Source organism: Amborella trichopoda, chromosome 5 (assembly GCF_054954075.1).
Source record: "Amborella trichopoda isolate Santa Cruz 75 chromosome 5, AtrichopodaSantaCruz75HAP2 v2.0, whole genome shotgun sequence".
Classification (NCBI taxonomy): Eukaryota; Viridiplantae; Streptophyta; class Magnoliopsida; order Amborellales; family Amborellaceae; genus Amborella; species Amborella trichopoda.
In genome coordinates, this window is record NC_142340.1 from 14530651 (window position 1) to 14544938 (window position 14288).

The window sequence follows — 14288 nt, forward strand, 5'->3', positions numbered from 1 at the left end:
CTAGGCTTCTCACCCTCAAGCATATGTAAAAATTATAAAAATATGTCAAAATAATAACAACCTAAACACCCTTGAAACTCTACAATATAGTTCATAAAAAACGTTATCAATCTTCAACCATTGGATCTTGATGGGATGGTCTTGACCTCTCTCTCTCTCTTTCTATATATATATATATATATATATATATATATATATATATATATATATATATATATATATATATATATATATATATATATATATATATATATATCGAGAGAGAGAGAGATTATTAAAATCTGAAACGTCTAATTTATTTATTACATGATAGATAACTTATTCCCAAAAAATAATTTTAATTGGCCATGTATTAACATGGAATCATCAACTTTAAGAATCAACTACCAAATTGCATTAACAGAAAACAACCAAAAACTAGTTTTCATATCCGTGTTGTCAAACAGGGTAACTTAACTTCTTCCTCTCACCAGGCAAACAACATTGTGCTCAAAACCGGCTTTTATATATACTAGAATTAGCAAAAATAGATATTAGTAACTACTTTATTTGAGGTATATAGGGTTTCCAAATGATCCATAGAGTTTCTAAGAGGGCCACACCCGAACCTAAGCTTGGGATCTCTCTCGCCAAGGTAGCCCAAGATGCCACACACCAACCTAACCTCCAAGATCTCTTCAAAGTGGCACGCCTAGGCTAGGGTAACTCACATCTCTCTCTCTCTCTCTCTCTCTCTCTCTCTCTCTCTTGTTTTTTCTAGGGGGCACGCCTAGCTAAGGTCAGTTCTTGATTTGTGGGTAACAAAGGGGAGCACCCCCTAGCTAGTAGATCTCTCCCTCTCTCTTTGATTTCTATCTCTCATCTCTCTAAATATCAAATAAAGGGGGCTTGGGCAAGATTAAGGCATTGAGGCATTAGGTAGTTGATTCTAAATCGAGATCCATATTCCATTGAGAGGGTTTTGCCGTAAGTAGGAGAATCCAGTGATTGATTATAGATCCCGAGCACAATTGGAAGGAAGAGACTTGGTGTGGGGTATACTAAGCTCGGTTGAGGTAATCTCTATTAATTTTACTTCTTTAAATTTTATTTTTGGGTTGAGTTTTTCTATTATCATAAAACAATGAGTTAAGGTATTGATTAAAGGAATTGTAAATTAAATAATGGTAGCATGCGAGAACCATATTTATTTTCTTTTATTTATTTACTTCAAGAGTTATTTATTTGTAATTGGACATTGTGAGTGGTTTTACCGGTCTAAAAATATGAAAAATAAGAATTTTTTTAATTTATGCACACCGCGTGATCACATAGTCCAACTTTCAAGATGTAGACACTAACTATGGTTCCTTAACAAACGCTCACCAGGGTATATAGTCAATCTCAGCCATCTGTAATGGGGAATAGACAGTTGAAGGCCCAGTCCTGTCGAATAGAGCACATACACAGTACCCAGTCTTGTATGGTGTACTTGTTGTTGAATTAATTTGTCTTCCTGTGGTTATAAAGAGAAACGAAGTGCTGATATGGCTTGACGACTTCGAACTTGATTGGTGGATGATATGGGGCCTGCAGGCATCGAGCTTGAATAAGACTCTGATGTCAAGCAAATGATTTTGATCTCATCAAAGAAGTGAAATTGTATATGTGTATCCGAATGTCTCCCTTTGTGAAGCTCGAAATTTTTTGTAGATCTAAATTTGTTAAGCTCCATTTATTTATAGTTAAAAAAATGGGGATTGCAAAATGACAATTTCTGTAACTTCTTTTGATATTATATTCTTATTGCTCAAACTTTGTGCAATAAATTGATGATATTTTCTTGATTAAAATATGCTTCCTTGACCATGATTTTGCATGTATGAAAAGAACAAAGGGAGAAGAAGAATTGGTTTCTAGAAAGGAAAGGCTTGTTTTTTCTTGTGAAATTGCCACTTACCATTTGCTTTGGAAAGGGGTGTATTTTTTGACTTTCTTCAACATGCGCTTGTTTATTGTTGTATTGTCCTAGGTTTCATGCTTAGATAGTTGATAGCAAATCATCTATGTGTAAGAGAAACGAATCCTAGGCATGGATGGCTCAGAATTTTTTTTTTTAATTGAAAGGTTTATTTATTTATTTATTTGTATATATCATGCATCAATTAACAATAGTATTTACCAATTTTCTGGCTCTTTATCTTTCGACTAGGGATTAACCGTCCATTGAGTATTTTTGGTGGTTCGTGCTTAGTTTCTTAACAATTTTATATTGTTTAGAAGCTAGAAACTATTTAGTTGCTCAAATGCATCTTAGCAAGTCCTTGAAATGGGTTGAGGCTATGGTGGTAGCGCCACCTGAGCCTCAGCTATCGGTCTAGATTTCCATTCCCACTAACGTATTTGAAAACCATTAACTATTCTTAAAATGGGTAGAGGCATATATTCCCCACTAATCTACCCAAAAAAAAAAAGCTAGTCCATCCCATGTCGAGTAGAAATGTAATGGTAGTAGTATTAAACATATAAATTTAAATGCGTCCAACTTCAAACATGTGGAAGAAGATGGAATATCTCCTGAAGATTGAATTTTATACGTGCTTAAAGATGACCCACATGTCACTGCATTGAAGAAGAAAAAAAACTGAAAAAATTCCTAGAAGATGACCTCATAGCTTAGACATTGATGCTAACTATTATGCAAGATGATATTATTAGGGTTGTTGAACATTTTGACACATCTAGGAAAATGCTAAAGGAATAAAAAAAAAAAGACATAATATCAAAAACTCACATCGAATTGCTCCTAGAACAATATAATTCATTTAACATGAAGGAGAGTGATAATGTAATAGACTGTGTTAATAAAATGCTCGTTATGGTTAGGGACCTAGCCACTGTAAGTGTTGGGTGAGTATGACCATTAAAGGCCTTATGAGTGCTTGAAAATTAAATGATATACTGGAACATGAACTCAGTAGAAATGTGGTCCCTCGTGGACCATACTAAGCAAACGATGTTTGCTGATACCAGACTGTGCTTGACGGTCTAGGCCAGTAGGTTGGAAAAAACATATGTTACATGGGCCTAGAAAATTAACCAATACGAGTTTTAATGGGTCATTCCTTGATAAGGTCGGACTATGCTCAGATGGGTAAGCCGAGGGACTGTGTGACCCTTTTGTATGATGTTGATCTTCAGAGACGGGGGCCAATGCCTCATTTATGTACCATCACACGACATGCATAATGATATACCGTTTCAGGAAAGCGAACCACCTTTCACGGTGAAGCTTATGCATATGCGAGAGATACCCTCTATGCGCCATAGGAGCCATGGTCGCATTAAGTCTAAGTGACTTTGGCCCGTCTCTAGTGGAGAACTTGAAATCCACAGGCAAGGATTGCAACCCCTTGGCTCATCGGCTAAACTTTGGTGACCCACTAATGAGCCACTGCATGGACTGTGGGTCATGAGTTGGTTTGATAAAGCAAGTGCGGTTCGTAGTCCACAGTTGAAGGTGGAGTGCCCCGGATTATTTATTCCTAGACCATATGAAACCTTATCACATCTAATTAATTTAATTGTGTTTATTTTATGATGATATGATTTTAAAATTATTATCTGAATTTTTTAGATCTCTAGATATTTTATTTATAAAATTTGGATTTATAAAAACAGAGATATTGATTTTTAATGTTTTAAATATTCAAGTTAATTATAAAATCATTTATTGATTTTTAAATATTTTAAAAAAGCATTGGCGGCCCATTGTGCACATGGGCCCACCATGCCCAAAATTGGTGGGGGCAACAAAAGCCACCACATGGGTGGCACGCCCTAATTTTTGGGGCTTCCTATTCCCATGGGGTGGCATGCCCCACTTTTAGGGGTTTCCTATCTTTTGTGGAATAAGTGGTTAAAGAAGATTTGATGAATCTTTTAATGGTTTGATAAGGCTCGTGCATATTTGTGGATAAAACACAATATTATGATTAATATTATTTTATTTGATTTATATTGATGGGATAATGGTCAAAGGAAAGAGGGGGATAAATGTTTTAATACTTTTCATAATGTTGATGGCCCATCTATGGAATGGAAGACTCAAATCTCTCACCTCACAAGTCACCCAAGATTAATGGTTCATATTTAATCTCATAAAATGAGGCAAGCCAAGGAAAACCCTAAGAGACCCTAATATTGTTTAAAGCCTATAAAAAGGGATTTTCTCTACCCAAAATCTCTACACCTTATCTTTTTCTCTCTCTTAAAACTTTTTTTCTCTCTCATGAAAGCCCAAAGGGGGCACGCCCCCACTCTCTCATATTTGTTCTCTCTCTCTCTCCCACATTGTAAAGAGGGGCTAAGGGTTTAGGCTATGAAGTTCTTCTCTCTCTCCCAACTCTCAAATATAAATTTATGACTAGCGGTTTTAGGGTATACCAAAAAGAGAATCCATCTCTCGCAAACTAGATTGTTAAGAAAATTTACCTAGGGTTTGAGTTTATGATCAAATGGGTTCATGTTCTATTGGTGTGGTTTGGCTTAAATTTGCTTTCCTGGTTAAGATTGAAAGTTGATCATTTATCCCGCAGGATGTTGGTGACTCGGTGTGGGGTGTAATAAGTCCGGTTGAAGTAATTCCCGATACGCTCTTTTGTTTCTTGTCATATTTAATTGTATTGTTTTTATATTCCCAAGCATAAAAATTGTGGATATTTTCTTTTTATAAAGAAAATTGGTTTAATGACATCAAGGTATTTATGATCTTGGATTTGTTAGTTGTATTTTATTTGAAGCAAGAGTTATTGTAATAAGACTACTTGTAAGTGATATTTGCCAAAAGAAAAGAAAAAGAAAAGAAAAGGCGTGAAAAGAAGAAAAAAAAAAAAAAAAATTCCTCAGCAAGATTGCATTAATATTTTTTTCAGTAAGGAATGAAGTTCTCGAGCATATGCAAGATTTCACAATTTTAAATAGTCTTTCACCTTCATGGAGGATGGTAACTATAGTGCTTAGGTTAAACATAAAATCTCTTAGTTTAAATGACCTTCCCTTGCAATTGGCATTAGAACAAGACCATAAGAATAAAGATGAAGTGAACTCCACTCCTAGCCAACCCAAACCTAACAACGAAAATTTTTAGATAAACTTTAATAAAAGGAACAATAGGTTTAAATACAAAGGAATCAAGCCCCTCAACTAAGCGATTAAACAAGAATTACTAAAATGTTTCACATGTGGTCAACCAGGTTACTTCAAAAATCATTGCCCATAGAAATGAAACCCTCAAAATTCGAGATATAGCAGAAATGGGACCAAAAGCTGTAAAGTCATTTGTATAGTCTCAGAATGCTTGATGGCAAACCACGATATTAAAAGATGGTGGGTAGAATCGGGTGCTAACTGTTATATCTTGATCTCTAAGAGCCTTTTCAAATACATTTAAGGAAATAGCACACCTACATGGAAAACAATATCTTTTCCGATGTATTAGGTATTAGAACATGTAGATCATATATAGGGAACGTCGATCTTGTACCCAGTATAAGGCAAAATGTTGTATTTGTCCTGTTGCTTCATTGAAAGGCATTCGAAGTCTGCTTCTGATCATTGAAAGTGTTAATCAGAAAAGGTGGTCACTTTTTTGCTCGGGGACACTTAGTTGACGAGCACACTTTGTTCCTTCTTTATGTAAATGAAAATGTTGATAATAACATTTCTACTTATTATGATTATCTCGATAGTGTAACAGTTCTTGATACATATACTTGGCATCTTAGGCTAGGGGATATAGAAAACAACTAATTAAATAGGTTAATAAAAGAATATCTCATTTGAAATCTAAGTAATTTTTTGTAGAATTTCCAACTTATCAGCAATATTTATTAGGTAAAATAACTAGGATACCATTCAATAAGTGGGAGAGAGCTAGTGACTTACTGAGTTTGTTTCACTCAGACATTTGTAGGCATCTTAATGTTAAAACTTAGAGTGGAATATCGTATTTTATCACTTTCATTGAGAACTTTTCTAGGTTTGGATGTCTACGTAATCTATCATAAGTCGGAAGCTTTAGAAATATTTTATAAAAGGGAAGTAGAAAACCAACTACAGGGGAGGTGAACACCTTCGAAGCCTTCGATACATTTTGTAAAGAAAACAATATTAAGAGACCTATCATTATGCCTTACACACCACAACAAAATGATATAGTTGAAAGGCACCATAGACTTTTAGAGATGGTTTGGTTCATGATGGCTCTTGCTAGTCTACCTAAGACATTTTGGGGAGAAGTATTGAGCACAACTATGTACATACTTAATAGGGTTCCAACTAAGGCAATAGATTCTAACCTTTATGAATTGTGGATAGGTAGAAGACTTGATCTAGGCAACTTAGAAAATAGGGATCAATAAGACATGGTCTAATCCCACATCAACAAAGAGATAAATAAGAAAATAAAACTCTAGTTTGTATTTATAGGGTACCCCTGAAGGTTCAAAGAGCTATAGGTTTTATCATAAGGATAGGGGTCTTACTAAAAGCAAAAACATTGAGTTTCTAAAAATTTTTATGTAGAAAACCCACCAATAGAAGATAATCATCATTCACTTAAGATTATAGGTGATTTAGAATCATCACTTAGAGTGGATATTGATGACCATAATCAACATGATAAGGTTGAAGTACCAATTTATCCTATTCTAAGTAGTCATAAAAGGTCTAGATTTCCTCTATCATATCTTAATGACTTCTATGTCTATATGGGAGAGGAGATAAATAATTATATTAGCCTAGATGACATTAATAATCCCTTTGACTTAAGTGATGTGATGAAGTCACAAGAATGGCTTAACGCCATGAAAGAAAAATTTAATTCTATTGAGAATAATCAAGTTTGGGATCTGTGTGTAATTACCCTAAGATAGGAAACCAACAAGTTGTAAATGTGTACTAAAAAAGAATATAAAATCTGATGGTTCTATTGATAAGTTGAAAGCTAGATTTGCAGCAAAGGCTTTAATGCATAGAGTTGGAGTTGACTATATTGACACTTATTCCCTTATTGCAACATTCATATCCACTAGAACAATTTTTGTAAATGTTTCTCACTATGACCTAGAACTCTGCTAAATGGTTGTAAAGCTAATATTTTTTAATGGTGAACTAAAGCATGAAGTTCTAAATCTGCACTATTTCTAAAACTTGAAAGCTTTTAAGAAATAGTGCATTATATATATTAGCATATCCAATTGAAAACACATTTCTAGAGCTTCAAGTTTTAGAAATAGTGCATCTTGTAACACATTTTTGGACCGTCAATTTTTTAGTTATTTAAGTTTTCATAGATCTGCTTGATCTACACTATTTTTTAATATTTAAAATTTATTATTAAAGATGAAAATATACTTTAAGGCTAGTAAAAAAATTTTAGGGTTGAAACTACATTTCTCGATACTATTTGTAGGTGGGCTCTAATTTGATTGTTTAGAGCCTTGGCTATATACAAACCGCACCCAATTTTAAATAGTGTTCATTTTATTTATACGTTTAAATTTTTTGCATCCTTATTATGTCTCACTTTGGGTAGAATCGGTGAATTTTTTAGTAGAATTGTGACAACCAAAATTGACGAAATTCAAATGAAAATGAACAAATTTTCAAAGGCATCATAACAAAAAAGAAAACACCTACTAGTAATAACCACTTAAGCCTATTTAGTCTTAATGGATGGTTCTTATGAAAGGCCATGTGGCTTCCTAGCCGTTCAGCTTCTATGCATTGCACATCCACAATCACTTTCAAAATAGAGTGTACCATCAAATAGTATGGAGTAATATGATTTCAATACTAGAAATCTTTGAGATAGCCTTAAAATATATTTTCACCTTTAAGCTTCAAAAGTAATGTAGATCGAGTAGAGCTGTGAAATTTTGAAAATATTGAAAATTAACAGTCCCAAAATGTGTTACAAGATGCACTAGTTCCAAAACTTGAAATCTATTTTTTTCTCACGTCCATGCATCTTGATATTGAGATAATCAATTTGAGGATGAGCATCTAAACAACTTCCTCTAATGAAATTTTTGAGGTGGGCTCTAATTTGATTGTTTGGATCCTCTGCTCTATAATCTTTTCCCAAGAAGGAAATGCCTACACTTAGATGAATAGCTCTGTAGAGCAAGGTGGGCACACGCATGTGTTGCAGGTGCCCAATAGAAAAAAGGAGTTTGAAAATTAGAAATATAAAAAAATAAATTAAAATTTTAGAAATAACTTTTTTTTTTTTGTGAGAACTAGGTTGTCATCCAATTCATTAATATAACTGGTTAGTTCTCTGATAGAACTTGTCGGTTCAGTTAAAGAACTGAATAGTTCTTTTTGGAACCATTAGACTTCTAATACATTATGGATACCAGCACAAATCTACTGATTCCTTATTTGGATTAATATAAAAACACAACATTTTAACATAAATCTTTGATTTCTCCAAAAACGATTCAAATCACATATGGAGCACGTGTTCCTACTTAACTTTAAATCTCAATAAACTATTTATAACTTTATACGAATAATAACAACTTATCGAACAAATTATAAAATTTTGGTTTTTAAATTTGTTCTATTCTTATTCAATATTAGTCATATTGGTTGTTCTTACATGTTCTTACATTTGAAAATGTTTACTATTGCCTTTTCATAGGTATTTTTAGAACCACTCAGAGTTGAACCTAAGCTCATGACACAAATTAAAAGCAGCACAATATATTATCACCACAAACATAATACATCGTACTACTCATAAACAATATTTTACTTATGATCAATATAAAAATTATATATTTAAAAACCTTCCATTTTCTCCCAATTTTTTTTTTCGTTTGAACATGTCCTTTTCCCATTTACAGTGTCGCTGACAATATTGAAGTGTTTGTTTTCTAACCTATGAGTAGGGCTTGGACTTTTGACTAAAGTAGTAATTGTATTTCTTTTCCATTGACTAGTAAGATCCAAAAAAAAAAAATACGTTAAAAGAACGAAAAGCTTTCTATGTCAGCCTACAATATAGAAGTTCTATCCTCCCTCTTATCCAACCATCTATTTTTTAATGGGGGGTTAAGATTGTCCCAATCACAATGTCACATCTCTAAACTATTTTATTTTTAATTTTTTTTATAAAATATTTTGACATCAAATTTTGGATGTTCATTCCTCTATTAAACCCGTACTATCAAAAAATATAAAAAAATTTTTTCAACAAAATAAAATGACCAAATTACCCCTAAAATTTTCAAGGGGTATTTTGGTCATTATTTTATTGAAAAATTATTGTTAATATTTTTTATAGTTGCGCCTTAATGAGAAGATGGCACGTACTAAATTTCATATTCAGAAAATTTGTATTAAAAAAATAAAAATAAAATATTTTGAGATGTCGGATTTAAGATCAAACGGTGAGTGGCTCTCTTGATCAAAATGGATGGCTTGATGGTTGGGGGAGTATTGAACTTCTATGTTGTAGGGAGAACATAGAATGCTTTCCCTTAAAAAAAATAGTGAAAATAGATTATGAAAAAATCAATTTGTAATGAAGGGTATTTTAAAAATAATATATAAAAAAAAGAAAAAAGATAGAAATTAGTATTCATAGGCAAAACAATTTTCTATCTTTGCCGAAATGATAGAAAACATAAAAAAAGAATTAAAATTACTTTTTTTTATTTTTTTGGTTTTTCTGAATTATTTAAGATATTGAGCTCGACCACCAAACTCGAGATACTCAAGCTCACCAAGGTGGCTAGCCAAGCCGAGTTGGCTCACTTGTGAGTCAAACAATGATTTTAAGCATGGGCATTCATTCCCAAAAAATGATAGTAGAAGTTGATGAAGCGTGGATGAGACTAAACTCGAGATCAGAGAAGGGGTGCCGTAAGGCTAGTGAACGCAGAGTCCAAATTTTTATTCCCATTCGCTTTTTAGAGAGGGAAGAAATGTATGTATTTTCCTTGCTATTCATATCTTCTCTCTGGCTTCCCATTTGATAGTGAGAAGAAGGGCAAACCGTTGTACTTCTCCAACGGGTCTTTGAAAAAAAGGAGGGGTTCCCTAATCTTAAGGAAATTCATCCAACGTTCATATGGACGTTGGACCATATGAACGTCGGATATAATTTTTAGATAATTATAATAAAAACGGTTTCCTCAATTGTAGGCTATGACACGTAAGGCCTCATAGCTATACATGTCAACATCTCCCATGGCTATGACGGCCAAGCATAATAAGTCATATGTATACTCTCACTTTTGAGTATGACCTTTAAGAAAATATCTTGTCATTAGGTTTTTCTCAAGCTTTCGCGGATGTGTCTCTCATAACAAATATCTATCATGAGGATTTTGGCGCCAATGCAAATTTGTCACTCATGAAAATTGACCAACTTAAACATATTTAAGGTCTAATTAAGCTAATGTGCTTAGACAGTAGTTCAACACTCAGACTCTTTGTTAATAGATTAGCGATCATATCTGATGAGGGCAAGTAACTAACAGTTACTTCACCTTTCTCAACTACATCATGAATGTAGTAATATTGGATATCTATATATCTTCCTTTGGTGTTATTTACTCCACTTTGAATTAATTTAATTGCGGTTTGATTATATTTGGTTCGGTCAGTCATATTTACAGCTTCAAGTCATATATGAAGTGCTTTATCAAGATGACAAAAGTACAAGCAGTGCTACATACAATGTATTCTGCTTCTTGTGTCTACCTAAGTACACATCTTTGTTTCCTGCTAGACCAAAAAACAATTGTTCCTCCAACGAGAAATATATGTCCTAAGGTGGACTTACTATCGTCCTTATCCCCAACAAAATCTACATCTGAATATCCTATAACTTCAAGTTTATCAACTTGAAAACACAATTTTAGATGCTTTGTTCTCTTAATATACCTTATAATTCTTTTTCCTAAGGTACACACCTTTGTTTCCTGCTAGACCAAGAAACAACTGTTCCTCCAAAGAGAAATATATGTCCTAAGGTGGACTTACTATCGTCCTTATCCCCAACAAAATCTACATCTGAATATCCTATAACTTCAAGTTTATCTACTTGAAAACACAATTTTAGATGCTTTGTTCTCTTATAATTCTTTTTCTTGTTTTTCAATGAGCTATGCCTGAATTACTTTGATATCTACTAACAAGTCTTAAGGCATAACTCAAATCTGGTCTTGTACATCTTGCTACATATACTAAGCTACCAATAGCTTGTGCATAGGGAACGTTACGTTTTTCTTGTCCTTCTATTGGACAATTCATCCTAGACAACTTTACTGCCTTTTTAACAGGAGTAGAAAATGGTTTACAATTTTCCATTTGAAATCTTTTGAGGACAGAGTCAAGATATCTCTCTTAGCTCAAGCACAACATTTTTTATTTTTTATTTTTAGTTATTTTTACACCTAGGACGTAAGATGCTTCTCCCATATCTTTTATCTCAAACAAAAAAGAAAGTCATGACTTAGTCTTATCAATTATTTCTAAGTCATTTCCAGTTAATGTATTGTAAATTTACTGCCACTCTTCAAGACATACACACAATGATCCAATCTATTTACTTCATATCCTATCTGTAGGATGACATAATGAAATGGTAAGTATCACTGTCTTGAAGATTCTTTTAAACCATATAAAGACTAATTTAATTTGTATAATTTATTTTCTTGATCTTTAACTATGAAGCCCTCAAGTTGCTTCATGTAGATGCTTTCCTTTAGTTAACCATTCAAGAATGCAGTCTTTATATCCATTTGGTAAAGTTCTAAGTCATAGTATGCAACGTTTGCCAAAATTATTCTAATGGAGCAACTGGGGAATAAATGTCGATATAGTTGACTCCATTTCTTTAGGTAAAACCCTTTGCTACTGACCTAGCTTTAAATTTATCAACTGATCCATCAGATTTTAACTTCTTTTTAAGCACCCATTTAGAACCTATAAATTTCCTATTTGATGGCAAATCACATATATCCCAAACTTTATTTTCCTCTATAGAATCTAATTCTTCTCTCATGTCATTAAGTTATTCTTGAGATTCTTGTGACTTCATAGTATCATTGAAGTTAAAAGGGTCATGGATTTCATCTAGGTCAATAAAGTTGTCGATATCTTCATTCATATCGACATAGAAATCATCAATGTATGATGGAGGAACTGTAGATCTCTTTTGGCCACTTAACATTGGCTGTGTGGGTACTTCAACATTATCATGTTGATCATGACTATCCATATCTACTGTAGGTAGTGGATTTAAGTGATCTATAATATTAAGTAGATTATCATTATCCACTACAGGTAGATTTTTTTCAATAAAATATTATAGGAACTCAACATCTTTGTTTTCAATGAAGCCCTTATCTTTATGATAAAATTGATATCCCTTTAAACCTTCGGGGTAACCTATAAAATTACAAATTAAAGTTTTGTTTTCTAACTTATTTTTATGTTGATATGGGATTAGGACATGGGCAGTCTATCCCCACTTTTTAAAGTTAGATAGATCAGGTTTTCTACCTGTTCAAAGTTCATGAGGGGTAGAATCTATTGCCTTAGTTGAAACCATCTTAAGAATATATATCAAAGTGCTTATTGCTTATCCCCAAAAAGTTTTAGGTAGATTAGCATGAGCCATCATGGATTTAGTCATTTCTAAGAGGGTTCTATTACGTCTTTTAGCTATTCCATTTTGCTGTGGCGTCTAAGGCATAGTGGTATAACTTTTAATACCATATTCTTGACATTTAAGTATTGAGAGCTTCAGATGTGCATTCACCTCCCATATCAGTTCTAAGAACTTTGATATTCCTACCCAATTGGTTTTCTACTTCTTTTTTATATATTTTAAATTTTGCTAAAACTTTTAATTTATGGTGGATTAGATATAAACATATCAAAATCTAGAAAAATCATAAATAAAGGTGATGAAGTATGACGTCTTTCTATGAGTTTTAACATTGAGGGACCCACAAATGTCTGAGTGGACCCCATTCAATAACTCATTAGCTCTTTCCCCTTTATTGAATGATTTCCTAATCATTTTTCCAGACAAGCAGTGCTGACCGATTGAAAATTTGACGTTATTTAGATTTGGAGTAAGACATTTCTTTATTAATCTATTTATTTGTCTTTTCTTATGTGGCCAAGCCTAAGATACCAAGTATATGTATCAACAACCATTACACAATCAACATAACCAGAATAAATTGAAATTTTATTATCAGCTTTCTTATTTACATGAAGAAAGACCAAGTTGTGGTCACTAACTAAGTGTCCCCAAGCATAAATTTGTCTACGCTGTTCGATTGATACTTTTAATGATTAGAAGTGGATTTCAAAACCCTTTCTAATGAACAGGGGGACATATACAATATTTCGTCTCATACAAGGGACAAAATATACATCAGTTAATACGAGGTCGATTGTCCCTACATACAACCTATAAGTTCCTACACCTAATACATTAGAATAGGTGTTGTTCCCAATATAGATGCGTTTCTCCCCAGCTTTTATTTCTTTGAAATCCTTGAAGAGGTCTTTTGAGGTTGCAATATGTCGATTAGTGCCTGAGTGTACCCACTATCATTTGATGTCGTGGTCTGCCATCAGGCACTCAAAAACCACACAAACAACTTCATGCAGGTTGCTTCTATTTTCGTTATTCTTTGGATTTTGCGGGTTTCTATTATGTGGGCAGCGGTTCTTGAAGTGACCTGGCTGACCACATAAGAAGCATTTTGGTGGTCCTAGTTTAAATTCCTAGTTGTAGGGCTTAGTTCCTCTATTTTTGAACGTATTGTTCCTCTTATTATGCTTCCCTTAAAATTTAGGCTTGGGTTTGCTAGTTTTGGAAGGTCCTTAAGCAAGCATGAGCTCATTATCTATGTGCATATGTTCTTGTTCTTAGGCTAGTTGTATAGGTAGGTTCCTTAATATAGGAGATTTGGTATTCAACATAAGTGTAATTGTTACAATCCTCCATGAAGGTGGAAGGCTATTTAAGAATGTGAAAACTTACATGTGCTCAGGGACTTCATTCCCAACAATGACTAAATCCTTAGTCATAACAAGCATTTTATTCACATGTTCTACTACATTATTATCCTCTTTCATTTTGAATGAGTTATATTACTTTAATAGCAATTGGATGTATGTTTCAGGGGTTGAGTCATATTTTAGTTTTGATTGCCTCCAGCATTTTCTTTGATGTTTCATGATGCTCGAAAATCTTACTAAGGCCA

At 33.3% G+C, this 14288-nt stretch overlaps 1 protein-coding gene across 1 annotated transcript in view; it reads left to right on the forward strand.

Moving 5' to 3' along the window:
• Positions 1-1739, forward strand: part of LOC18421890 (heme-binding-like protein At3g10130, chloroplastic) — a 34289-nt gene extending 32550 nt beyond the window's left edge. The window contains exon 8 of the mRNA XM_088868500.1: positions 1510-1739. Coding sequence (XP_088724626.1) covers positions 1510-1614 — 105 coding nt within the window. The 3' untranslated portion in view covers positions 1615-1739. The remainder of the gene's footprint in view (positions 1-1509) is intronic.
• Positions 1740-14288: the final 12549 nt, after the last annotated feature.